Source organism: Oncorhynchus tshawytscha, linkage group LG09, assembly GCF_018296145.1.
Source record: "Oncorhynchus tshawytscha isolate Ot180627B linkage group LG09, Otsh_v2.0, whole genome shotgun sequence".
Taxonomy (NCBI): Eukaryota; Metazoa; Chordata; class Actinopteri; order Salmoniformes; family Salmonidae; genus Oncorhynchus; species Oncorhynchus tshawytscha.
This window is the reverse complement of record NC_056437.1, coordinates 38141612-38169180: the sequence shown is the minus strand read 5'-3', so window position 1 is coordinate 38169180 and position 27569 is coordinate 38141612. Positions and strand designations below refer to the sequence as shown.

General features: G+C 41.0%; 2 protein-coding genes and 1 long non-coding RNA gene across 5 annotated transcripts in view; 1 reads left to right on the top strand and 2 right to left on the bottom strand.

Moving 5' to 3' along the window:
* Positions 1–699: 699 nt before the first annotated feature.
* On the bottom strand, positions 700–11146 carry LOC112257922 (BTB/POZ domain-containing protein KCTD7). The gene is made up of 4 exons (XM_024431863.2): positions 10661–11146; positions 6644–6813; positions 6227–6405; positions 700–3596 (listed from the first exon to the last, which is right to left on the bottom strand). Exons 1-4 carry the CDS (start codon positions 10955–10957, stop codon positions 3220–3222), a joined length of 1023 nt encoding a protein of 340 aa, XP_024287631.1. The 5' UTR covers positions 10958–11146; the 3' UTR covers positions 700–3219.
* A 2963-nt stretch (positions 11147–14109) lies between these two features.
* LOC121847162 lies at positions 14110–16482 on the top strand. Its single transcript, XR_006084088.1, has 2 exons — positions 14110–15618; positions 16285–16482. It is a non-coding gene; the product is annotated as an uncharacterized LOC121847162 (long non-coding RNA).
* A 9435-nt stretch (positions 16483–25917) lies between these two features.
* LOC112257921 (syntaxin-1A) overlaps positions 25918–27569 on the bottom strand; it is a 32977-nt gene continuing 31325 nt past the window's right edge. Inside the window, exon 10 of one of the 3 annotated variants that reach the window (XM_042326859.1) lies at positions 25918–27449. In XM_042326859.1, coding sequence (XP_042182793.1) covers positions 27336–27449 — 114 coding nt within the window. In that variant the 3' untranslated portion in view covers positions 25918–27335. The remainder of the gene's footprint in view (positions 27450–27569) is intronic. The other 2 variants (XM_042326861.1, XM_042326860.1) reach the window with 2 other exon arrangements.

Below are 27569 nucleotides of genomic sequence, written 5' to 3'. Positions count from 1 at the left end.
AATGTTAACCTGTTTAAAGGTTTTACTCACATCAGCTACGGAGAGCTTGATCACACAGTCATCTGGAACAGCTGGTGCTCTCACGCATGGTTCAATGTTGCTTGCCTCGAAGCGAGCATAGAAAGCATTTAGCTTGTCTGGTAGGCTCACGTCACTGGGTAGCTTGTGGCTGGGTTTCCCTTTGTAATCCGTGACAGTTTGCAAGCTCTGCCACATTCAATTATTTATTAATGAAGCCGGTGACTAATGTGGTAAACTCATCAATGCTATCTGATGAGTTCCGGGAAATACATTTGTCTGTGATAGTGAAACAGTCTTGTAGCTTGGCATTCACTTCACTTCCGCATTGAGCGTGTCACTGGTACTTGCTGTTTGAGTTTTTGCTTGTAAGCAGGAATCAGTAGGATAGAGTTATGGTCAGATTTTCCAAATGGAGGGCGAGGGAGCGCTTTGTATGCGTCTCTGTGTGTGGAGTAAAGGTGATCGGATTACAGTTTTCCTGCATTATGTGGCTGGGAATTGTCAGGAGAGGTGGAGAATTGGAATGGTACCCCTAGCGGTTGGAGTGCAGTAACATTCATGTCATTCATTGTACTGTGTATATTTTTCCCCTGACCCTAAATGTATTCATCCATTCCAATTCAACAGTCAGCATACCAACAATGTGGAATATTTGGTTATGTATGAGAGAGATGCATATTGAAGCTAGATCAACTTTATTATTAGGCTTATGATGAATAAGACACAGATAACTGCCAAGAAGCAGAGAGAGAGGTGACACCCTGGCCAAATGTGGTCACAAAAATGTGATAAGTGCCAAGTTGTTGCACTGCTGAATGACACAGATGAGCTTGGTTTCAATGACAGATCAGCAACTGATCCCAGGTCTGGGTCTCCATCCACATGTTTTCAGTTTAGGTTGCTTGGTTCATTTCATGGTAGTACTGCATTTGGCAACTTGAAACATTGGCACATTGTTTGCATAACATTATTAACAGAGACTGATAATTTTATACAGTCAAAAAACAAACTGTATTTGAACCTTGTTATAAAAACAAAAAATATACACGACTTACTATTAGCACAATACATCATAGCATTACAACAAATAATGCAGTATGTATGTTAAAGCAAGATATTACTCTTGTAAACTTAATAGTAGGCCACTGGTCTAGCTGTGCATTGTTTTTCAACTTTCCCATGCCATGATCAGCCTAGACAACATTGGCCAGCTATGGGATCTGCAAAAGACATTCACCAGCCAGGGGAGAAACTTCAATAAGGTGCCTGGAACGTTCATGAAGTCAAATTTGCCTTAAATGCTGAAATAAATAAATAAAATGGGATTATTTTAACCCCAAACCATCCCTTCAATTGAATCTTAAAAGATTGAAGCCTCTATCTGTGACAGGCTTCATAAAATCAACTAAATCCAATCAATTGACATCCATCGGTAAGAAAGTGTTAACTCTTCACACTTTTTGTCAATGACTCAACCTAGTCCTAGAATCACAGTTAAACAGAGGGAAAAGACAGTCACATTATCTAAGTCAATACTCAAATTGTGTCAGAGACATCACATCAATAGCACAAAACAAGACTTCATCTTGATCTACCTGGCGTACCTTATTGTTTGTTCTGTTTTAAAGCATTAATGAGCCTATACTGGATAACCCCAGCCGCCTGGACATACAGTATTGTGTTGTTGTAATTGTATTACCTTCTGAAAACTATCAAAGTAATGGATTCACATACATTTTTTGACAACAGAAATACAGGTGCTGTACAAACAGTAAATTGCACATAATCCCTCTAAAACTCGAATTTGTAGCCTATTCTATGAAAATGTAATTAAAATGGACATATTATGACATCTGAAAATCTAATACATATTCACTAAATAACTAAACAACAACATGGGGAACAAGAAAGAAAACAACCCACGGAGGAGGTGACAATACTGTCACTGCAGTCCTTGATTAGAAATATTGTGTGGTTTCCTGGTTTAAACTCCATGTAAGTGTAACAGTTGCCCTTAAGAAAAGGCACTTAAGCTGAATTTGTTTAAATCAGTAGAAATATGTCATATAAAATGATCTATGAAACTTGTGTGACTAATCTATGTCATGCTGCAAAAGAAGATTATTCAATAATTTAATGGCAAATATCAGATAAATGTAAAGTATCGTAAAAATCTGCTAAATTGACAAAAGCTTTTTAAGTGTAAATTACCTTTAGCAGCAAATTTCAATGTTCCATCTGCTATAGAAACCCCTTCAGAGACATACATTCTGGGGCAGTAGGGTCACCACCAGGAATTCTTTTTACAAAAAGAAGATGCATAATTTTCACCTGCAAGAAACATTTCCAGTAAAAAAAAAAGCAATATCTTGGATCTCTCATGAGGCAACTGAAGTAAAATAACTTTGCCCATGCCCCTTTAACCTATTTGATTTTAAACTCTCTAGTTGACTTTGGGTCTATCAAACTGGAATAGTAAAAAGATAATGACTTTCCAAAACCTTGCTGATCACAGACATATAGACGTATAGCAAAGAACATCTACATTTACTTGTGTCTCTAACCTAGAACTTCTAAAGGTTTATGGGAGAGTAAGTGACAGAAAATACCAGCATCAGTAACAATAATAGACATTTACTCTTCATGTAGATGAGAAATATTTCATCAGCTTGCTAAATTGCATCCAGTTAATTTGTGAAGGCTTTCTCTCGCGACCATCAAAGTGGCTAACAGAGAAACGCAAAGCGTAGAAAACATAATAGCATAAATAGGAATTAAACCAAAGAGACAGACAACACTGTAATCACAATATGAGATTAACTTGACCCTTTTCTGAAAAACTTGATGGTCCTCAAGCTTGGATGAGCACAAAAAACTCCCAGAGTTTAACACAATAAAACAGCCAATGAGAGCCTAGGTTAATGCTGTTTATAAAAAAAGAAACAGAAAGAAAAAACATTGGTCACAACTATTCAATAAGGAAACAGAACAACAACTGTCCGACTTGCTCCTTTCTATAAACTCAGCACTTCATAGGTTTCAGTTCTTGAAAAGGGGGAATAACATTGACAACCCATTTTCTCTCTCAACCTGAGGGACCAGGAAGGAGATCAGTCAGCCTATTACAACACAAGTCCACCTCACAACAAAAAACACAGCGACAGACAGGAAGGGAGAGAGTTCTGTCTTCCCCTTGCTTTACCACCATGTGATCTTGAACTCATAGATTGGCCTCTTGCAGTAGTAGTGGTTGATGAGGTGTTTGTCGCAGACGCCGATGCATTGCTGGTCGGCAGTGATGCCGCGCTCCGCCAGGTCGCTGACAATGCAGTGGAGCAAGTCGTAAACATCCGCCACCGCCTCCCAGGGCCCGAACGACACGTCCACCTCACAGTGGTGTTCAAACAGTTTGGCCTCGCTCTCCGTGCGCTCAAAGCGCAGTGAGTTGAAGAGTGGCCGCTCGTACGGCGTGATGGGCATCTCCTCCTTGTACACGCAGATCTTCAGCTTGGCGAAGCGTGCCTTCCTCTGCATGGCCCGCAGCTTGGCGATCTCCACGATGCGCTCCAGATTATCTGGAAACAATACAAGGGATAACTTACTTCACTCCAGTCCAAGCTTTTCCAAAATAGTTCATTGACACATTTCCATTTACTTCACACATTTCTACTTTATTATAGTCAATGCCACTTAAAAGGCCCAATGCAGCCATTTTTATCTCAACATCAAGTAATTTCTAGGTTCCATTCAAAAAGAAACTAAATTAGCTTTTTACCCAAAAACTATTTCTCAAGCAATAACTTTGCTAGGACTGTCTGGGAGTGGTCTGAGTGAGGGACTAATTGGAGTGGCCTAATGGGAGGGATACGTAACCTGAAAACTAGTGGTTATTGGTAGAGAGGTTTAAACGCTTTTTGTTATTAATTTATAGAGCTTGGTGATGGCACCAGGCAAGCCAAAACCCCACCCATGTAAAACCTGCTGATTAGAAGGTCCTTTGTAAATTGTACACTACATGCCCAAAAGTATGTGTACACCTGCTCGACAAACATCTTATTCCAAAGTCATGGGCATTAACATGGAGTTGTTCCCCCCTTTGCTGCTATAACAGCCTCCACTCTTCTGGGAAAGCCTTCCACTAGATCAGGTATTCCCAAACTTGGGTACGCGCAATGCCGTCAGGGGTACGCCAAATAAAAATACACGTTTTTTTTCTCACCTGAGTAGCCTCGTTTCACTGCCAAAAATAAAATGAAACAATGTTCAGCGAAATAACAATGACAAATACAGGTAGCCTAGTCAAATAATCAACATTCAATCACATTACTCTCTCACGGGAAACCTTCACTCTAGTGCAGACATTTAGAAAGTAAACATGACAATTTGAAAAATAAGCCACAGGAGTTTTTTGAGCGAGAATAAAGATGACTTTCAAGTAGTAAGACGTATAAAAGCAAAAGATACCATTAATAAGAAGGGGCTAGAAGCGTCTTATATTTTGAGCTACCGAGTGGCTAGGACAAGCAAGCCCCATACTATTGTGGAGGACTTCATTCTTCCTGCTGCCACGGATATGGCTGGGACAATGCTGGGGGAAAAGGCCCAAAAAACTATACAGACAATAAGTCTATATACAATGTGAGCAAATGAGGTGAGATAAGGGAGGTAAAGGCAAAATAAAGGCCATGGTGGCAAAGTAAATACAATATAGCAAGTAAAACACTGGAATGGTAGATTTGCAGTGGAAGAATGTGCAAAGTAGAGATAGAAATAATTGGGTGCAAAGGAGCAAAATAAATAAATAAATACAGTAGGGGGAGAGGTAGTTGTTTGGGCTAAATTATAGATGGGCTATGTACAGGTGCAGTAAATAAGGTTTAATATGAAAGATGGCTAAATAAAGAGCAAAATTATTGATTATTATTATATTATTATTTGTGCCCTGGTCCTATAAGAGCTCTTGGTCACTTCCCACGAGCTGGGTTGTGACAAAAACACTCATTGTCATTGTACGCTGTAGCGTTAAGATTTCCCTTCACTGGAACTAAGGGGCTGAGCCCGAACCATGAAAAACAGCCCCAGACCATTATTCCTCTTCCACCAAACTTTACAGTTGGCACTATGCATCCGGGCAGGTAGCGGTTCTCCTGGCATCAGCCAAATCCAGGTTCGTGCGTTGGACTGTCAGATGGTGGGTTTGAGGTCAGGGCTCTGTGCAGGCCAGTCAAGTTCTTCCACACCAATCTCGACAAACCATTTCTGTATGGACCTTGCTTTGTACACGGGGCATTGTCATGCTGCAACAGGAAAGGGCCTTCCGCAACCTGTTACCACAAAGTTGGAAGCACAGAATCGTCTACAATGTCATTGTATGCTGTAGAGTTAAGATTTCCCTTCACTGGAACTAAGGGGCCGAGCCCGAACCATGAAAAACAGCCCCAGACCATTATTCCTCTTCCACCAAACTTTACAGTTGGCTATGCATTCGTGCAGGTAGCTTTCTCCTGGCATCCGCCAAACCCAGATTAATCCGCCGGACTGTCAGATGGTGAAGCGTGATTCATCACTCCAGAGAACGCATTTCCACTGCTCCAGAGTCCAGACGGCGAGCTTTACACCACTCCAGCCGACGTTTGGGATGGTGATCTTAGGCTTGTGTGTGGCTGCTCGACCATGGAAACCCATTTATTGATGCTCCCGATGAACAGTTATTGTGGTGACATTGCTTCCAGAGGCAGTTTGGAACTCGGTAGTGAGTGGTGCAAACGAGGCAGACGATTTTTATGCACTTCCGCATTCGGCGGTCCCGTTCTGTGAGCTTGTGTGGCCTATCACTTCGTGGCTGAGCCTTTGTGGCTCCGAGACGTTTCCACTTCACAATGTCAGCACAGAGAATGTCAGCAAGGAGATTGCATGGCTGTGTGCTCAATTATATACATCTGTCAGCAACAGGTGTGGCTGAAATAGCTGAATCCACTAATTTGAAGGGGTGTCCCACATACTTTTAGCCATGTAGTGCATTTTCAACCAGCAACTATCAGGAAGTAACACTGATCACATTTTTTGACGCTTTTAAAGTGTTAGTTTCCTCAGCTGTTGTCCAATATGATACAACACAGGAAAACCAATTTTGACTGCACTGGGCCTTCATACATAAGCAACCATATGCAATAGGGTTAGCGGGTGAAAGTAAAGTGCCAGTTACCCTTGTAGTAGGGCAGGAGATCGAGGAAGGCCTGGCGGACTTTCTCTCCTGTGAGAGGCTGAGTGTCCTCCAAGCTGTCTAACAGTGGACCAATAGCATAGTACAGGGCCTCCCTATGTACCGCCCTCACATGATCCCTCTGAGGTAGCTCGCCCTCGCGCAGGAAGTTCAGGATGTCCCTATACAAGGAACATGCAAACAAACACGGTTTTGAGTTGAAATTGCATCCACCATCCTTCATCATCTGTTCATTCAACCTTGTCGAGACATGGATAGCCCACCTTACCATTTTGTCAGTCAACCTGTTAGTGGTGCTTTCTTGTCAAAGTGTTGCAGAATAAGGGTCTGGCATGCTCACTCACTGTTATTAACATGTAATACGCATGTTTTGCTGCAGGCTATTTGAAGAGTGCTCACCTGAAATATGCCCCATCCCGGTCAATGAAGAAGCAACCTTCAGCATCACGTGGGATATGATGGCGTCCACTGAACATGGCGGCGAGCATGGTGTCTTCATAGCGCCGTAATGTGGACAGACGGGTGGTGAAGTAGGTGCCACCCACATTGAGAGAAATTACCTCAGGAAACTACGAGTGATTGGAAAAAAATCAGGACAGTGCATTATCCATTTTGGAAGTTCTGTGCATAAAATACAGTAAATGTTATTTTGGTTTTAAAAAAAGGTGGATTCCATTAGATACCATAATCATTCATTCATTTTTTTTATTTTTACTTTTATATAACATCATCAGACCAATTTTACTAAACATTTTAAAATGTGACAAGTGCAAATACAGAACTCATCAACAATAAATTACTATTGTCATTTTCTTTTGTTTTCTTCTATCACCTCTAATCTTGGTGCTCCTGAGTTGCGCAGTGGTCTAAGGCACTGCATCTCAATGATAGAGGCGTCATTAGTGTGCTAGTTCGATTCCAGGCTGTATCACAACTGGCTAGGATTGGGAGTCCCATAGGGCGGCGCACAATTTGCCCAGCATCGTTCGGGTTAGGGTCGGCCGTCATTGTAAATAAGAATTTATTCTTAACTGACTTGCCTAGTTAAACCAGGGTTAAATAAGATTTAAAAAATTGATTCCTCTGCAGTTGCTTCACAGAAGCCAAATAAATAAATTAATAAGTATATATATATATATATATATATATATATATATATATATATAATATATACACACACACACACACACACACGCATACATTACCAGTCAAAGTTTTGGATGCACCTACTCATTAAAGGGTTTTTCTTTATTAGTACTATTTTCTACATTGTAGAATAATAGTGAAAGACATCAAAACTATGGAATCATGTAGTAACCAAAAAAGTGTTAAATCAAAATAGATTTTAGATTCTTCAAAGTAGCCCCCTTTTGCCTTGATGACAGCTGTGCACACTCTTGGCATTCTCTCAACCAGCTTCACCTGGAATGCTTTTACAATAGTCTTTAACTTCTTGGTGACAGGGGGCAGTATTTTCACGTCCGGATGAAATGCATGCCCATATTCAACTGCCTGCTACTCATCCCCAGATGATAAGATATGCATAGTATTAGTAGATTTGGATAGAAAACACTCTGAAGTTTCTAAACTTGTGATGTTTATGGGACATATTGGAGTGCCAACAAAAAAAGCTTGTCAAAGGTAAGGCATGAATTATATTTTTATTTCTGCGTTTTGTGTCGCACCTGCAGGGTTGAAATATGCTTCTCTCTCTTTGTTTACTATGGCGCTATCCTCAGATAATAGCATTGTTTGCTTTCGCCGAAAACCCTTTTTGAAATCTGACATGTTGGCTGGATTCACAACAAGTGTAGCTTTAATTTGCTATCTTGCATGTTTTGCTATCTTTCATTTCATGAAAGTTAGATTTTTATAGTCATTTATTTGAATTTGGCGCTCTGCATTTTCACTGGCTTTTGGCCAGGTCCCACATATCCCAGTGAGGTTAAAGAGTTCCCACATATGCCGAGCACTTGTTAGCTGCTTTCCTTCACTCTGTGGTCCAACTCATCCCAAACCATCTCGATTGGGTTGAGGCTGGGTTATTTGTGGAGGCCAAGTCATCTGGTGAAGCACTCCATCACTCTCCTTCTTGGTAAAATAGCCCTTACACAGCCTGGAGGTCATTGTCCTGTTGAAAAACAAATGATAGTCCCAATAAGCGCAAACCAGATGGGAGGGCGTATCGCTGCAGAATGCTGTGGTAGCCATGCTGGTTAAGTGTACCTTGAATCCTAAATAAATCACTGACTGTCACCAGCAAAGCACCCCCACACAATTACAGATCCTGCTCCATTCTTCACGGTGGGAACCACACATGAGGAGAACATCCGTTCACCTACTCTGCGTCTCACAAAGATACAGCGGTTGGAATCAAAAATCTCAAATTTGGACTCATCAGACTAATGGACAGATTTCCACTGGTCTAATGTCCATTGCTCGTGTTTCTTTACCCAAGGAAGTCTCTTATTATTGGTGTTCTTTAGTGGTGGTTTCTTTGCAGCAATTCAACCATGAAGGCCTGATTCACACAGTCTCCTCTTAACAGTTGATGTTGAGATGTGTCTGTTACTTTTACTCTGTGAAGCATTTATTTGGGCTGCAATTTCTGAGGCTGGCGAATCTAATGAACATATCCTCTGCAGCAGAGGTAACTCTAGGTCTTCCTTTCCTGTGACAGTCCTCATGAGAACCAGTTTCATCATAGCACTTGATGGTTTTTGCGACTGCACTTGAAGTAACTTTCAAAGTTCATGAAATGTTCCGGATTGACTGACCTTAATATCTTAAAGTAATGATGGACTGTCATTTCTCTTTGCTCATTTGATTTGTTATTGCCATAATATGGACTTGGTATTTTACAAAATAGGGCTATCTTCTACATACCACCCCTACCTTGTCACAACACAACTGATTGTCTCAAATGCATTAAGAAGCAAAGAGATTCCACAAATGAACTTTTAAGAAGGCACACCTGTTAATTGAAATGCATTCCAGGTGACTACCTCATGAAGCTGGTTGAGAGAATGCCAAGAGTGTGCAAAGCTGTCATCAAGGAAAAGGGTGGATACTTTGAAGAAACTCAAATTTAAAATATATTTGTATTTGTTTATTATTTTTTATTGAACAAGGCAAGTCAGTTAAGAACAAATTCTTATTTACAATGAAGTCTTACCCTGCCCAAACCCTCCCTTAACCCAGACGACGCTGGGCTAATTGTGCGCCGCCCTATGGGACTCCAGATCACGGCCAGTTGTGATACAGACCCGGTTTCGATCCTGGGCTGTAGTGATGCCTCTAGCACTGCGATGCAGTGCCTTAGACCACTATTTAACACTTTTTTGGTTACTACATGATTCCATATGTGTTAATTCATAGTTTTGAATGTAGAATATACAATGTAGAATATAGTAAAAATAAAGAAATACCCTTGAATGAGTAGGTGTCTAAACAAATAAAACCCACAAATGTTGTCTACTTGATAGCTATTTGTGTAGGTAGCTATCTCAAATAAATGTGTTATTAACGAGATAAAAATGTATTAAAAGACTTAAAAGCAATACAAATAAAGTTGTTCAGTATGCATCTACATATACATTTAAGCAATAAGGCACGAGGGAGGGTGTGTGGTATATGGCGAATATACCACGGCTAAGGGCGGTTCTTACGCACGAGTGCCTGGACACAGCCCTTAGCCATGGTATCAGCAATAAGAGGATGGGATTACTGCTAAGGATATTATAATCACAAGGCAGATATCAACCAGACATATTGGGCAAAAGTGACAGTCATTAGACCTGACACTGTCGGCAAGGGTTCCCCTTCACACGATTAAAGATCAATCCCAGTGAGGGGCTGTCACAGAAAACAAGAGCCAATTGGGCTATCCCTCTGTGTGGGTGGTGAACCAATCATGGTAAAGACAAAACCGGAAGAAGAAATACATGGGCAGCGTTCAGTATGTTTTTACGTTCTGGAACGTTCAACTGAACGGAAACAGTGCTGTACTGAAGACCAGTTGAAAAACAGGGCAGGGTTGGGTTGTGGAACGTTGTAAGCATGGCCACTGGCCTTTAAATAAGTAACTCATTGCTTCAAGCCACACCTCCCCACACGTCAAACGGTAGCAAACGTATCTCAAAGTCTGTTCAAGAACGTACAACAATGTTTTGGGGAAACTTGTCGTTCAGTAAACGTAGCAAGCGTTCAAACTAACTGAACGTGCCTACGTTGCCCGTGGAGACGAATCCATATAATTTACAGCTTCTTTCTGATCAATGCTGAATTGTACAGAAAATGTGCAAAGATAGTCTCACAGATAACGACGTTTATATAGCCATTGAACTCACATCCTAATTAAGCACCTTTAGTAACAAATGTCCCTGGATAAACAACAACAAACGCCCATCTCCTCACCTCTGGAGATGCGTTTAACGTGGTGCTGAGAGACTTGCCCAGATTTAGGTTCGGTGCGGGAGTGGATCGCTTTCGGAAATCACCCTTCACAGAGCCTGCACTAGACATTGCATCGCCTGGTTTTCCAGCCTCACTAGCGGCCGAAAAAAACACCATTACTCTCGAATGAGGGAGTGTTCGCCTCTCCTGAGCGAACACCCTTAACCGTGAAGGAGCCACGGGTAAAGGGCTGGACATGTTGAAAGAGAGCGGCGGTCGTTCTCCATTGGAAGCCTCGTCAGATCCATACTGCTGCATGCACACACACCAGGTCTGTGAGTGGCCAGTGCATCCGGTGAACTCAAATCAATCACCAAGGATAAAGCACCATCCACGTTTGATTGTAAGGGATGACAGGACAACACTGTAATCAACCTAGTGGTGGTACGTGTCAGCTGATAGGGACATTTACAGTATGGTACGAGATAATAATCCCCTTTACCTACTTTGAGTGTACTCCCATTTACGCCCTCTAGCTGACATATTGCAATAAGGCAGTTTGGAGTAGAAATGTCTCCAGGGAGAAGAAACACGCTACGCACGACGAGAACCTCAAACTGTTACGCCAACTGAGCGTGTTCTGTACAATAGCCTATGGGTTGCTTAGCCTACGTTTAATACGTAGTTTATATCCTTCCAAGTATTCCGATTATGCGTATGTTATACTGAAAATGAGACTAACCAATGAAAACCGTGATTTTAAACCGACAAAAACAACACACCTTTCAAGATTGTAAATGCATAATAAACTCAATAATACATTTGCGGCCTCCAGATTAGCACGACAAAGTTCTGCTATAATGTAACCCAAATCAAGCGTGATAATATGCTCTATATCCCTCAAACTCAACTGTTGACCTCGAAGCCAGTTCCACTGCATTTTTCATCGTTCCCCTCTAATCAGGGACTGATTTAGACCTGGGACATCAGGTGTGTGCAAATATTTATCAGGTAGAACAGAATGCCAGCAGGCTGCAGACCTCGTAGGGTTATGCCGCGTTCAAAACCTTCTGGGAAAAATACGAGGTCAAATTATGACTTCAGTGATCTTCAGGTCGCAGCACTAGAAAGAGGCCCAAGTTCCCGAGTTGGAATTCCGATTTGGATGACCGTTCAAATCATTTTTTCCCCAGTCGAAGCTTGTTTTTTCCCCCATAGTTCCCTGTTTTGAACGCACTGAAGTTGGAGATCTCCGAGTTCCCAGTTTTTACCACGGCAATAAGAGTTGAGTACCCCTGCTCAAAAGACAGACCCTTTTTGCGGTGCGCGCAAATTGGTGGCAAAACAATGGGGACTTCTTATAGAACGCCAGAAAAAAAGCCCATTTACATGTTGCTTATGGGTGAATTTCACACTAATTTTGAATTATAATTTAATTTTAAGGCTCTTATGAATATCTTGCTTAATATAATGTGTGTCATCATCGCAAATTGAACGGCATTATACTTTTTTTTTAAACACTTCAACCAGTAAAATGGCTCTTTGGCTAGCTTGTGCTACAACATATATAAATGAGCGTTAGCATTCTAGCTAACTGCTGCATCCAAAATAGTGTAGCGATCCGCCCAGACAGCTGTGTGTTGTACTTACCAGTACCCAGTATTCGCGGGGTCCGACATGCCAATCAACCTGCTATCTGCCAACCACGGGAATGCTCTGATGCCGGATATCCTGGTGGAGTGGCGGGGCGATTGCAAGTTAAGACCATGTTTACCAATTGTTCTCTCTCTTACGTATGGTCTTCACAAGAGAAGGTCACAGTTGTTTTATAGGGTATCTTTAATTTATTTGGCGTGGGCTACGGCCAAAAAGTAGCCTGTGTGGAGTTAGGTTAATAAACCGTAAACTAAATTCATTGTCTGGACAATTGTCCCTTTATGATCTAGCCAGGTCATTACAATAGTTATTTTTCAAAGATCAAAAACAAATATAATCTTAGCAACTGTTTCAAGCAACAATCAAAATATCACTGTAAGCGTATGAAATATCACTGTAAGCGTACAAAAGTATAAATATATTATCTTTAGAAGTCACGTAGATCTAGGCTATGCTGAATGGGTGCAGATGGCGATGGCTTGCCTACTGCTGCCAAGAGTCGCACGCATCTGTGCGCGATGTCAGTGTCTCATGAACTGGAAAAGGGTCTAATGAGATGGTCTTGTATGGAGCGAGATAGCTGCCAAAAGGTTGAATGTCGGTAGCGTTCGTTAGGATCGTGAAAAAATCTATAAGTAAATTACGATAGTAAGAAAAGCCATGCGTGAAACATGAAATGTAAACGTTCAATTTGATATGTAAACTTACAAACCCTGTTTCGACTATGAATTAACATTTATACGTTCAAATCTATACATCTCCCTTTACTCGGTTACAGATATTTTTTATAGGCACACACATTTGTCAGTAATGTGGCATCTGCAAAGGACATTAATCGACCATTGCTAGTCAAAATTAAGCAAGCAACTCTCAACGGTAGAGTTGCTTTGCAGCTTCCGGTTTCATTTCCAAAATAAAAGTCTAGAGTTTGTTATATAACTGTATTTAATAATGACATTATACCAGTAGATGGCGGAGTATAGGCATGGTCCTTCAGCAAATGACTTGTGTGATAATGACAGACACAGAAGAGCTGTGGCTAGAATAACCACATGAGTTGCAATATAGAAAGTAAATATCATTTAGGCTAGGTCTATTCCACTATCTAAATATGACATGCTGTTGTGTGTTATTTAATGGCCATATCATTTCAAAATTTATTTTTATAGCCATGTGGGGCTACTGTGATGATCACGTAACTGAATGAATCACACTTTCTCCAGTATTTGGGAGCACGGACTGTAGGCCTTATATTAGACATTTTGACTGTTGGATTAGTGAATTCCACTCTGTATGTAGGCTTGTTATAGCCATTTGCATTGCACAACCCCATCACGCAGAGGCTATATCCATATCAATAAATGAGACAAAACAAAATATTGATGAAGTCGAGGGTATAACATGTCCTGAGCGAAATAGCCAAGGGGTCCCAAATGGTCAAGACTATCTATAGCCTATTCTTATTGGCAGATCTGTTTTCCCTATCAGCCACAGCACGTGCTTTTTAAACTATTTTGTTCAACATTTATTTAGAGGCCTGTGAGCTAGGGCCTCTTTTTAAGGGGAGCCCTATAATAAGAACTGATAAAACATAGTTATAAAATTATCCCGCAAGACACCAGTACCAAAAATGATAGCCTAAATTCCAATGCCTACAAGTTGAAGGCCTGTTTTTTATTTGGATAGGCCTAAAAACTTAAATAAGTACTGAATGATTAAAGTGATAGGCTAAAGAACTTTGGAGACTTTAGATCATTTTGAATACACACATGGATTTCAATAATCAAATGGATAAGACTGTTCTATTTTTTTATTTAGTTCCTATTGCAATTCAGACAAATGACAATGAATGACATACTGACTGAAGGATGAATTAAATGTTGGAATGACGAGTTGCACACATCATGCATGCTCTTTATTTGGCTAGTAGGCAAATAGGCCTACATTCGGGTATAATGACTCTATAGCTGCATGCCTCCAGAAGGGCATCACCTGTGGTTTAGTGGTGCTTTTCCAAAGGTGCATGGTGCTGTGGTGCTGCATGGAGATCACAAGCTCTTCAACTGGGTAGCAGTGTCGCGATGGAGGGAATAGCCTATACAGAGATTTCCTAAAACCACTGCAACCACTGTAAAATGTGGAAATAAGTTCATGCCAGATTTAGCCTACGTTTAACCTCTCCCTTGTTCATTCCAAAGTCCATATGTTCATGACCCGATTCATATAAATCATGTCAAATTATTTTAAATTCATATTAATCCCTCCTACAGAATATGCGTCAGCAGGATTTTGAATGATTAAATAAATATCAACATGTTCAATAAAAAAATAGAGTGGCAAAGACTCCAGTAGTCATACATAATTCCTAGATTAACCAAACATCTATTATTCTATGTTTCATTATTCCTGGTAGATACTCCTGGTTATGATTACAGACAGAGCCCAGAGAATGGGATCGTGCAATATTGAATTAGTCATATTCTGATATGGTGCATGCATGGGGATGTTCACTCACCCAGAGATATTCACATGCTTGCAACATAATATTTGTTCAAACCTAAAATGTTAGTCTGTAATCGTAACATGGTGTTTGTATGTTCACAGATGAAATTTCACGTTTACGTTTCATGTTTCACACATGACTTTCATTATGATCCTAACAATTTACGTAGGGATTTTTCTTACTATCCTAACGCTATGCACATTCAACCTTTTGGCAGGTATCTCGCTCCATAGTCTTGTCTCCGAGCTCGCCAGTTAATAGTCCTAAAAACCGGAAATGATTTACCTCTGGTTCGTTCGGCCATTCCTATGGGCAAAATTAATGGGGAAAGAATAGTGTTATGGAATAAACGCTTGAAAATAAGGTCTGAGGTTAATACATGCTTATGAGATCTTATACGTTTTGTTCTATGAGATCATATCAGTCAGTTAACGTGACCTTAATGAATTATTAAGCATTTTTGTATTACATAAATGCTTAAAAATTCACAAAATGTGACATTAGCTGACGAAGATGATCTCATGGTACAAAACGTATAAGATCTCCTAAACCTGTCTTCTACAGACCTTATCTTCTGCTTTTATCCCAAAACTCTACAAAAGCTCCATTCATTTTCAATAGACTTTGGCCAACAAGCCATGGCGGAGTATGACTGCCTTAGTGCTTACAAAAAGACGCCATTACTATTGCTGCCAGCCGTGGGCCTATTGCCTACTTTCGGTTTCACATTCACCAGGTTTTTGCGCAAGTGCATGTGAGGAAAATCAGGAAGTATGTACGTCAAGCCTACTACTAGGGTGCGGTTCCGGTGGTTAGAAAAGTATGTTTATTTTCTCAACTATACATATTAAAGTTAGGACAAACTGATCGTAGATCTGCAATAAACCCACGGTTTGCAACGAACAATAAGGTTGGAACTACAAATATTTTAGCAGGATAAACAAGTGTGAAGATCATCAAGAAAGTTACATCATACTTTTGTTCTACCCTTGGCAGCGATGGCAGGTAAAATGCTGTGCAATAGTGTAGCCTATAAGTGTCACATTGCATATTCATAAAAGTTACGTGTGATCTATTAATAGTGAAAAACAGTCAGACATGCCAGTAGACCGTATTGTGTCTGTCATAGTTGTCATGAGCAAGTCTGTTATTCCTCCTAACTCATTTCAAGAAGGTCCCCCAACTACAATGTATAAAGACTATATGTGTTTACAAATATAGTCTGTATTTATTTACCAGTTGAAAGTTATGGGAACTGAGCCCTAAAAATAAGTGAAATGGTAACACAAAAACAGCCTATTAATTCATTGTTTCTTTGGTATTAATTAATATAAGCACCACTATGCACATTCACAATTGATATAATTAAAAGTACCCATTGATATAATTTCCTTGTTAATACCAAGTAAATGCATTGTAAACCGGTCTACCCTTACAGTAAAGTACTATAGGCCTATCAACATTTCCAAAATTGTAATGTCAACAGCTCAGCAGCTGCAAGGCTGGAGGACCAAATTCATTGAAAAGGTGTCAAAGACCGTTCTAGATCAACTGATGGATGACCTCTTAGAAGACATGGTGCTGAACGATGGAGAAATCGAGGAGATAAAGGAGAACAACATGCTGAGGGCGGATAAGGCTCGCCAACTTATTGATAGTGTGCGCAGGAAAGGCAACACAGCCAGTGAGAAGTTTCTCATACGACTCCAGGAAAGAGACAAAAATGTCTACAGTGAGCTTAACCCCCAGGTGTAACCAATATGGATGAGAGAAAAAGGTTAGTCTGACATTTGACCCCTTCACCGGGGGAGAAACCAGATAAATGTTGGCTACAATATACTTATTTTGACTTATTTTTATCTCCACAGTGTCTGACTCTTGACCCTCTCTTGAAAGACCTGGAGGTGCCACCCAGAGAGCCTCTTTACATTCCTTTTGACCAAGGCTTCATAATTAAATGTCTTAATGTACGGTATTTTTTAAACAAATGAAATATCTATATTTTTCACAAGAATGTTTAATATAGAATAAATATATATACAAACTAAATATATATATTTTTACAATGTTTTTCTACTGAATTTTTTGAATCTAATAAATACTTTTATTTCCTGTTACATTTTTTAAAAACATTCTTGCCTTATATCCTAGCATCAAATATTAGATGAATCGGCTAGGTGAGCCTCAAACATAACTGATTACAGCGAATGCTGTAGTGGAAAACCAAATACATACCTTATACCTCAGATTCTCCTGGCTAGTGGATTTGATTAGATAGCATCATCAGTGTGTGCAGTGAAGTGGGTTGAGGCTGATCCCCTCAAAGACCTGCTGGGTACAGTATAACGACTCTGTACCGGCTGATTTCCCACCAAGGCCTTCTGTGTATTTGTTGACCTAATTATTCAGTGCAGACAACATCCCTCTAGAGGAAATGTTCCCCTGTGTTCCTAGCCAGATGGAATGTCCTGTAATCTCTTTAAAAACAGTAAGCGTATCAAACAATGAATTAACAAACTAGTAAATAGCAAAAAAATGATACCATAGGTGATCAAATATGTGTGTATTTTCACTTAGCATTGCACAGTAACTGCAGATCTAACATTGAATTGATCTGACAGTGCTCTATTCCAATGAATAGTTAGTTCCCAACAGTTCAATAAAAATGAGTTGCTGCACACTGCACTATCAAAGTATCACTTGTTGATTTAGCAAAGTATGAATTGTTTATTTGCAAAGTATTGGTTATTTACTTTGCAAAAGTATTTTTGTGACAAAATAACCAAGTAATAGTTTGCGAGTGCAATATCTTCTTATCTCGGAACTGTTCACCATTTTTTTCTACATACCTACAAAGTAATCCCTTGATGTGTAAGTACATGTTACCTTTGTTCCAAATTGGATGATTATGCAATGCATGTAGCATAACTGCACTGTAAAATATGACCAACACAAATTATTTATTTGTATTAATCACCAATTATTATTTAGCTTTATGCATTAACATGTTTCATGTGAATTTAATTGAACTTGTTCTGAATCATCTTCATCGCAAATGTGATTACCTGTTCAATTTGAAGCGGAACCCTTTTTATCATTGAATCAGATAATAGAAGCCCCCTGTGTTCCACATAATATACTAACAGTGTACATTCATAGTGATTAATGTGAACATCATAGTGTCAGTTCACAGCTGCAAGTATTGACTCAGCAGGCCGTAGTGACAAATGTTCACTCCCAAAGTTGACACCATAGAAATAGTATCCCTCTATGGTTGACACACAGTGGCTTGAACGCTGTTCTTCATTTCCTTATCCAATTAAAACACCATTTAAAATTGCACCACTTGTGAGCATCAACAGACAAGGGATTTTAAGGGAAGTCATTACTCAGTCAGCCTATTATCTTCACTAGCATATAAATGAAGGCAATCTTCTTGTCTAGGGCCTACTACTATCATTAGCCTACTCGGCGTCCTAAAGGCCACATTTACTAAGTGCTTATTTCAGTTGAGGATAACAGACCAAAGACAAAGCTAAAGCATGTCTTAATTTACAATTACAAGACTTAAAAATCTATTATGCATTTTCTACTTTATATGCGTTATTCCCTCTGATTCAAACCTCGCACCTAGTGCAAATACTTCATAGCATACATCTGGCCATACGTCTGTAGTCAGTAACAACTACAGCATCCCCATAATCTTTTCAGTGTATTTTTTTTCTCCCAACCATGTACCAGGGTACCATCTCCCTTATGAGTGCAGTGGCAGTGCTACAGTGCCTTGCGAAAGTATTCGGCCCCCTTGCACTTTGCGACCTTTTGCCACATTTCAGGCTTCAAACATAAAGATATAAAACTGTATTTTTTTGTGAAGAATCAACAACAACTGGGACACAATCATGAAGTGGAACGACATTTATTGGATATTTCAAACTTTTTTAACAAATCAAAAACTGAAAAATTGGGCGCTTAAAATTATTCAGTTTAAGTTAATACTTTGTACCGCCACCTTTTGCTGCGATTACAGCTGTACGTCGCTTGGGGTATGTCTCTATCAGTTTTGCACATCGAGAGACTGAAATGTTTTCCCATTCCTCCTTGCAAAACAGCTCGAGCTCAGTGAGGTTGGATGGAGAGCATTTGTGAACAGCAGTTTTCAGTTCTTTCCACAGATTCTCGATTGGATTCAGGTCTGGACTTTGACTTGGCCATTCTAACACCTGGATATGTTTATTTTTGAACCATTCCATTGTAGATTTTGCTTTATGTTTTGGATCATTGTCTTGTTGGAAGACGAATCTCCGTCCCAGTCTCAGGTCTTTTGCAGACTCCATCAGGTTTTCTTCCAGAATGGTCCTGGATTTGGCTCCATCCATCTTCCCATCAATTTGAACCATCTTCCCTGTCCCTGCAGGCCCAAACCATGATGCTGCCACCACCATGTTTGACAGTGGGGATGGTGTGTTCAGGGTGATGAGCTGTGTTGCTTTAACGCCAAACATAACGTTTTGCATTGTTGCCAAAAAGTTCAATTTTGGTTTCATCTGACCAGAGCACCTTCTTCCACATGTTTGGTGTGTCTCCCAGGCGGCTTGTGGCACACTTTAAAGACACTTTTTATGGATATCTTTAAGAAATGGCTTTCTTCTTGCCACTCTTCCATAAAGGCCAGATCTGTGCAATATACGACTGATTGTTGTCCTATGGACAGAGTCTCCCACCTCAGCTGTAGATCTCTGCAGTCCATCCAGAGTGATCATGGGCCTCTTGGCTGCATCTCTGATCAGTCTTCTCCTTGTATGAGCTGAAAGTTTAGAGGGACGGCCAGGTCTTGGTAGATTTGCAGTGGTCTGATACTCCTTCCATTTCAATATTATCGCTTGCACAGTGCTCCTTGGGATGTTTAAAGCTTGGGAAATCTTTTTGTATCCAAATCCGGCTTTAAACTTCTTCACAACAGTATCTCGGACCTGCCTGGTGTGTTCCTTGTTCTTCATGATGCTCTCTGCGCTTTTAACAGACCTCTGAGACTATTACAGTGCAGGTGCATTTATACGGAGACTTGATTACACACAGGTGGATTGTATTTATCATCATTAGTCATTTAGGTCAACATTGGATCATTCAGAGATCCTCACTGAACTTCTGGAGAGAGTTTGCTGCACTGAAAGTAAAGGGGCTGAATAATTTTGCACGCCCAATTTTTCAGTTTTTGATTTGTTAAAAAAGTTTGAAATATCCAATAAATGTCGTTCCACTTCCTGATTGTGTCCCACTTGTTGTTGATTCTTCACAAAAAAATACAGTTTTATATCTTTATGTTTGAAGCCTGAAATGTGGCAAAAGGTCGCAAAGTTCAAGGGGGCCGAATACATTCGCAAGGCACTGTATATACAGTGCATTCAGAACATATTTTTATTTTATTTGATCCATTATTTTACCAGGTAAGTTGACTGAGAACACATTCTCATTTGCAGCAACGACCTGGGGAATAGTTACAGGGGAGAGGAGGGGGATGAATGAGCCAATTGTAAACTGGGGATTATTAGGTGACCGTGATGGTTTGAGGGACAGATTGGGGATTTAGCCAGGACACCGGGGTTAACACCCCTACTCTTACGATAAGTGCCATGGGATCTTTAATGACCTCAGAGAGTCAGGACACCCGTTTAACGTCCCATCCGAGAGACGGCACCCTACACAGGGCAGTGTCCCCAATCACTGCCCTGGGGCATTGGGATATTTTTTAGACCAGTGGAAAGAGTGCCTCCTACTGGCCCTCCAACACCACTTCCATATTCAGACACCTTCACTTTTTGTTACGTTACAGCCTTATTCTAAAATGGATTGAATTGTTTTTTTCCCCTCATCAATCTACACACAATACCCCACCCCATAATGACAAAGCAAAAACAGGTGGAGACATTTTTGTAAATTTATAAGATAAACATGGAAATATCACATTTACTTACACACAGTTGAAGTTGAAAGTTTACATACACATTAGCCAAATACATTTAAACTCTTTTTTTCACAATTCTTGACATTTAATCCCAGTAGAAATTCCCTGTTTTAGATCACCACTTTATTTTAAGAATGTGAAATGTCAGAATAATAGTAGAGAGAATGATTTTTCTCAGCTCTAACTTCTTTCATCACATTCCAAGTGGGTCAGAAGTTTACATACACTCCATTAGTATTTGCTAGCATTACCTTTAAATTGTTTAACTTGGGTCAAACGATTCGGGTAGCCCTCCACAAGCTTCCCACAATACGTTGGGTGAATTTTGGCCCAATCCTCCTGACAGAGCTGGTGTAACTGAGTCAGGTTTGTAGGCCTCCTTGCTCGCTCACACTTTTTCAGTTCTGCCCACAAATGTTCTATGGGATTGAGGTCAGGGCTTTGTGATGGCTACTACAATACCTTGATTTTGTTGTCCTTAAGCCATTTTGCCACAACTTTGGAAGTATGCTTGGGGTCATTGTCCATTTGGAAGACCCATTTGCGACCAAGCTTTAACTTCTTGACTGATGTCTTGAGATGTTGCTTCAATATATCCACATCATTTTCCTGCCTCATGATGCCATCCATCTATTTTGGTGAAGTGCACCAGTCTCTCCTGCAGCAAAGCACCCCCACAACATGATGCTGCCCCCCCTGTGCTTCACGGTTGGGATGGTGTTCTTCAGCTTGCAAGCCTCCCCCTTTTTCCTCCAAACATAACAATGGTCATTATGGCCAAACAGTTCTATTTTTGTTTCATCAGACCAGAGGACATTTCTCCAAAAAGTACGATCTTTATCCCCATGTGCAGCTGTAAACTGTAGTTTGGCTTTTTTATGGGGGTTTTAGAGTAGTGGCTTCTTCCTTAGTGTATGTTAACTTCTGACCCACTGGAATTGTGATAAGTTAAATAATATGTCTGCAATCAATTGTTGGAAAAATTACTTTGTGTCATGCACAAAGTTAATGTCCTAACCGACTTGCCAAAACTATAGTTTGTTATTAACAAGAAATTTGTGGAGTGGTTGAAAAACAAGTTTTAATGACTCCAACCTAAGTGTATGTAAACTTCCGACTTCAACTGTAAGTATTCAGACCCTTTACTCAGTACTTTATTGAAGCAGCTTTGGAAGCGATTACAGCCTTAAGTCTACTTGGTTCCTCCCATTCTTCTCTGCAGATCCTCTCAAGCTCTGTCAGGTTGGATGGGGAGCGTTGTTGCACAGCTATTTTCAGATCTCTCCAGAGATGGTCGTTCAGGTTCAAGATCTGGCTCTGGCTGGGCCACTCAAGGACATTCAGAGACTTGTCCCAAATCAAATCAAATTTTATTAGTCACATGCGCCAAATAACCAACCATGCAGTTTTAAAAAATACAGATAAGAATAATAGATAAAAGTAACAAGTAATTAAAGAGCAATGGTGAAATAACAATAGAGAGACTATATACAGGAGGGTACCGATACAGAGTCAATGTGCGGGAAACCGGTTATTTGAGGTAGTATGTACATGTAGGTAGAGTTATTAAAGTGACTATGTATAGATGACAACAGAGTAGTAGAAGTGGTGTAAAGAAGGGGTGAGGGGGGGCACTGCAAATAGTCTGGGTAGCCATTTGACTAGATGATCATGAGTCTTAAGGGTAGACGATGTTTAGAAGCCTCTAGGACCTAGACTTGGCACTCCGGTACCATTTGCCATGCGGTAGCAGAGAGAACAGTTTATGACTAGGCTGGCTGGAGACTATTTTTAGGGCCTTCCACTGACACCACCTGGTATAGAGGTCCTGGATGACAGGAAGCTTACTCTCTGTAACGCCTTGCGGTTAGAGGCCAAGCAGTTGCCAAACCAGTCAGGATGCTCTCGATGGTGCAGCTGTAGATCCTTTTGAGAATCTGAGGACCCCATGCCAAATCTTTTGAGTCTCCTGAGGGGGAATAGGTTGTGTTGTGCCCTCCTTCACGACTGTCTTGGTGTGCTTGGACCATGTTAGTTTGTTGGTGATGTGGACACCAAGGAACTTGAAGCTCTCAACTTGCTCCACTGCAGCCCCATCGATGAGAATGGGGGCGTGCTCAGTCCTCTTTTTCCTGTAGTCCACAATCATCTCCTTTGTCTTGATCACGTTGAGGGAGAGGTTGTTGTCCTGGCACCACATGGCCAGGTCTCTGACCTCCTCCCTATTGGCTATCTCGTTGATGTCGGTGATCAGGCCTACCACTGTGGTGTAAATTTAATGATGGTGTTGGAACACTGAGCTATAGTCAATGAATAGCATTATCACATAGGTGTTCCTTTTGTCCAGGGGGGAAAGGGCAGTGTGGAGTGCAATACAGATTGCATCGTCTTTGGATCTGTTGGGGCAGTATGCAAATTGTTGTTGGTCTAGGATTTCTGGGATGATGGTTTTGATGTGAGCCATGACCAGCCTTTCAAGGCACTTCATGGCTACAGACGTGAGTGCTACGGGTCGGTAGTCGTTTAGGTAGGTTACCTTAGTGTTATTGTTCTTGCGGCCTTCTGAATATTGACCTGTTTAAAGGTCTTACTCACATCGACTGCGGAGCGCAGTCTTCAGGAACAGCTGGTGCTCTCATGCATGCTTCAGTGTTATTTGCCTCAAAGCGAGCATAGAAGTAGCTTAGCTCATCTGATAGGTATGTGTCACTGGGCAGCTCTCGGCTGTGCTTCCCCTTGTTGTCTGTAATGGTTTGCAAGCCCTGCCACATCCGACGAGCGTCAGAGCCGGTGCAGAACGATTCGATCTTAATCCTGTATTGACGCTTTGCCTGTGCGACAGTTCGTCGAGGGGGATAGCGGATTTTCTTATAAGCTTCCGGGTTTGAGTCCCACTCCTTGAAAGCGGCAGCTCTAGCCTTTAGCTCCATGGCTTCTGGTTGGGGTATGTACTAGAGGTCGACCGATTAATCGGCATGGTCGATTAATTACGGGCGATTTAAAGTTTTCATAACAATTGGTAATCGTCATCAACTTTTTATTGATCTAGTCACGGGTGCTTCCTGCTTTAATTTGAACTTGTAAGCAGGAATCAGGAGGATAGAATTATGGTCAGATTTGCCAAATGGAGGGTGAGAGGGAGCTTTGTATGCGTCTCTGTATGCGTCTCTGGAGTGTAGGCGGTCCAGAGTTATTTTTCCTCTGGTTGCACATTTAACATGCTGATAGAAATTTGGTAAAAAGGATTTAAGTTTCCATGCATTAAAGTCGCCGGCTACTAGGAGCGTCACCTCTGGGTGAGCGTTTTCCCAAAGCCACTCCTGCATTGTCTTGGCTGTGTGCTTATGGTTGTTGTCATGTTGGAAGGTGAACCTTCACACCTAGTCTGAGGTCCTTAGACCTCTGGAGCAGGTTTTCATCAAGGACCTCGCTGTACTTTACTCCGTCCATCTTTCCCTCGATCCTGACTAGTTACCCAGTCCCTGCCGCTGAAAAACATCCCCGCAGCACGATGCTGCCACAACCATGCTTCACCGTAGGGACTGGTGCCAGGTTTCCTTCAGACGTGACGCTTGGCATTCAGGCCAAAGTGTTCAATCTTGGTTTCATCAGACCAGAGAATCTTGTTTCTCATGGTCTGAGAGTCCTTTAGGTGCCTTTTGGCAAACTCCAAGTAGGTTGTCATGCCTTTTATTGAGGAGTAGCTTCCATCTGGCCACTCTACCATAAAGGCCTGATTTGTAGAGTGCTGCAGATATGTTTGTCCTTCTGGAAGGTTCTCCCATCTCCACAGAGGAACTCTGAAGCTCAGTCAGAGTGACCATCGGGTTCTTGGTCACCTCCCTGACCAAGGCCCTAATCCATCGACTGCTCGGTTTGGCTGGGCGGTCAGCTCTAGGAAGAGTCTTTGTGATTCAAACTTCTTCCAGTTAAGAATGATGGAGGCCACTGTGTTCTTGGGGACCTTCAATGCTTCAGACATTTTTTGGAACCCTTCCCCAGATCTGTGCCTCGACACAATCCTGTCTCGGAGCTCTACAGACAATTCCTTTGACCTCATGGCTCGACATGCACTCAATTTGCTCTGACATGCACTGTCAACTGTGGGACCTTATATGTGCATTTACAAATCATGTACAAATCAATTGAACCTACCACAGGTGGACTCCAATTAAGTTGTAGAAACATCTCAAGAATGATCAATGGAAACAGGATGCACATGAGCTCAATTTCGAGTCTCATGGCAAAAGGGTTTGAATACTTATTTGTAATACATTTCAAAACATTAAAAAAAACTGTTTTCGCTTTGTCGTTATGGGGTACTGTGTGTCGATTGATGTAGGAACATATCCAGTGTGCTACAGAGTGAGGGACGGAACAAACAGGTCACACTGAGTCATTTACAGATCCATGGCCGCTGGGAGAGGAGATGGTGAGTGACAGCATAATGACACAGCCAGGTGTCTATAAATATAATGTGCTACACTCAATACACTATGAAAGTCCAGCCTACTTCCTGGATCATGTTACGTATTGTTTTTGAATGGGATTCAAGATATCAAATTCAAGAAACGTGGTTATGACGATGACGACGAAGGGACCAATCAGAAAGCAGGGTTATAACGATGTAATTAGGAAGGGACCAATCAGAAAGGAGGGTTATGATGATGATGATGATGTCATTATGAAGGGACCATTCAGAAAGCAGGGTTATGATGATGTCATCATGAAGGGACCATCACACAGCAGGGTTTTTTTATTTTACCTTTATTTAACTACGCAAGTCAGTTAAGAAATTCTTATTTTCAATGACGGCCTAGGAACAGTGAACAACTGCAGAACGACAGATTTGTACCTTGTCAGCTCGGGGATTTGAACTTGCAACCTTTCGGTTACTAGTCCAAAGCTCTAACCACTAGGCTACCCTGCCGCCCCTTATGACAATGTTATTACGAAGGGACCAATCTGAGAGAAGGGTTATGACGATGTTATGAAGGGACCAATCAGAGGGCAGGGTTATGACGATTTCACAAGCATAAATACTTCCAAGACAAGCAAGCACACACATTTTCTTTTGGAAATGTCATTTTCTGGTTATAGATAGCTAGATAGTTCAGAAGTATTAGTCAGACAAATCAAACAGAAAATGCTGACTTCACTCATCAAAAGAGGCCATTTATTTTGACATACAAAAAATAAAAAGTTATTTTCAATTGGAATGTAAGAGTTACAGTACTGTTGTCAAAAACACTAATGTCCCGCTCCCGGTTACAATCAGACCCCAAATACATTTTAAATGTCACTGTAAAACATTCAACATCCAACAATCAATAAGACGTTTAGAACCACATATTATTTACAAGAGACACTCATGCATAACGAATACACCTGCCCTGTACACTGTCTATCTTTTATTTGTGTGTGTGCGCATGTGGGTCTATATGTGTATAATGTGTCTTCTATGCTAAACTTCCACCAACACTGGAGGCAATAACAATACCAAGAACCACACAACATATAATAATCATTATTTTCTTCTGCATGACCATTATTGCATTATGTCAAAAGAAATAAAACAAGGATTCCAGGCAGCAAGAAAGAGTAGAGGGGGAAATGGCGTTACCAAAATGTCAAGAAAATGTTATTGTCAGAACTACTACTAACCATATTGCCAACAGCACAGTTATGTGCAACAGGTAAAACACACATGGGCATGCTTACACACTGACATTGCTAGGAAATACACACATGCCCCAACATTTCACAGCCTTAGGCAAACAGATACATTTTGAAAGTATGTTCATGTATTGGAATAGGGTTTTATTCTCTATATATGAGCTTTGTATTAGAGTCATACTTTAATTGTCTGTTTAAATTGCAAATTCTCTCAACCTTGACCTGCTGTACTATTATCTGACCAAGTGGTGGCAATATTGTACCGCCTGTCACTCGGGAGGAGTATGATGAGGTTTACCCGGCCTATACGCTGGTCTAACGTCAGTTTCACATTTTCTCTCTGATAGCAATGCTCAGAAGTTGGTAAGAGTAAGCTGATCCTAGATCTGTGCCTAATGGTAAGTTCTACAGTGTGTGTAGGAGAGACAGTTGAATAATAGATGTAACCCAGCAGATACCAGTAGGCTTGGGGAGATTCATGCTGTTCTGTCACAGCAGCAGTGTTGAGGGTATATAGACACATGGACTTCAATGAGACCATGTCACATAAGGTCATGCATGGTTTGCCTGGGTTGAAAAGGGGTTGAGGGTAAATGCAAGTAAACAGTTTGTGCACCTTTATTTGTGACTGTTTAATTTACCCACCTATAAACACTAGATGCAGATTTATTTACTACTGGAGATGAGCAAAACAGAAGAGGTGAAATTAATAGTAGCTTTTCCCACGGAGGTCTCCAGAGATCAATTGATGTCAATACGTGACATATTCACTTTAAAAGTGAGTTTGTGGGTCCAATGTTTAGTCTGGTTAGGAGCTGGGAGAGGGCTGTGTGACCAATATGAAGGGACATGCACTGTTCCCCATTGCACAGACAACAACTGTACAAGCATCACTTCTATGTGAGCAGGGTCCCATTCCATCCTGCACTGTATCTGTTCAGACACAAGGGGGTGGACGAGACATCTAAAATGTAATGTATGCTGTGTGTGACAGTCTTCTCATTGAACCACTGAATGGAGCGGGAGAGACAGAGAGAGAGAGAGAGAGAGAGACCTATTGGCCTGAGTCAATTATCTCTCACTGAATCTTTTATTTTGGGAAAGACATGCACAGCCGACCAAGCCACCTC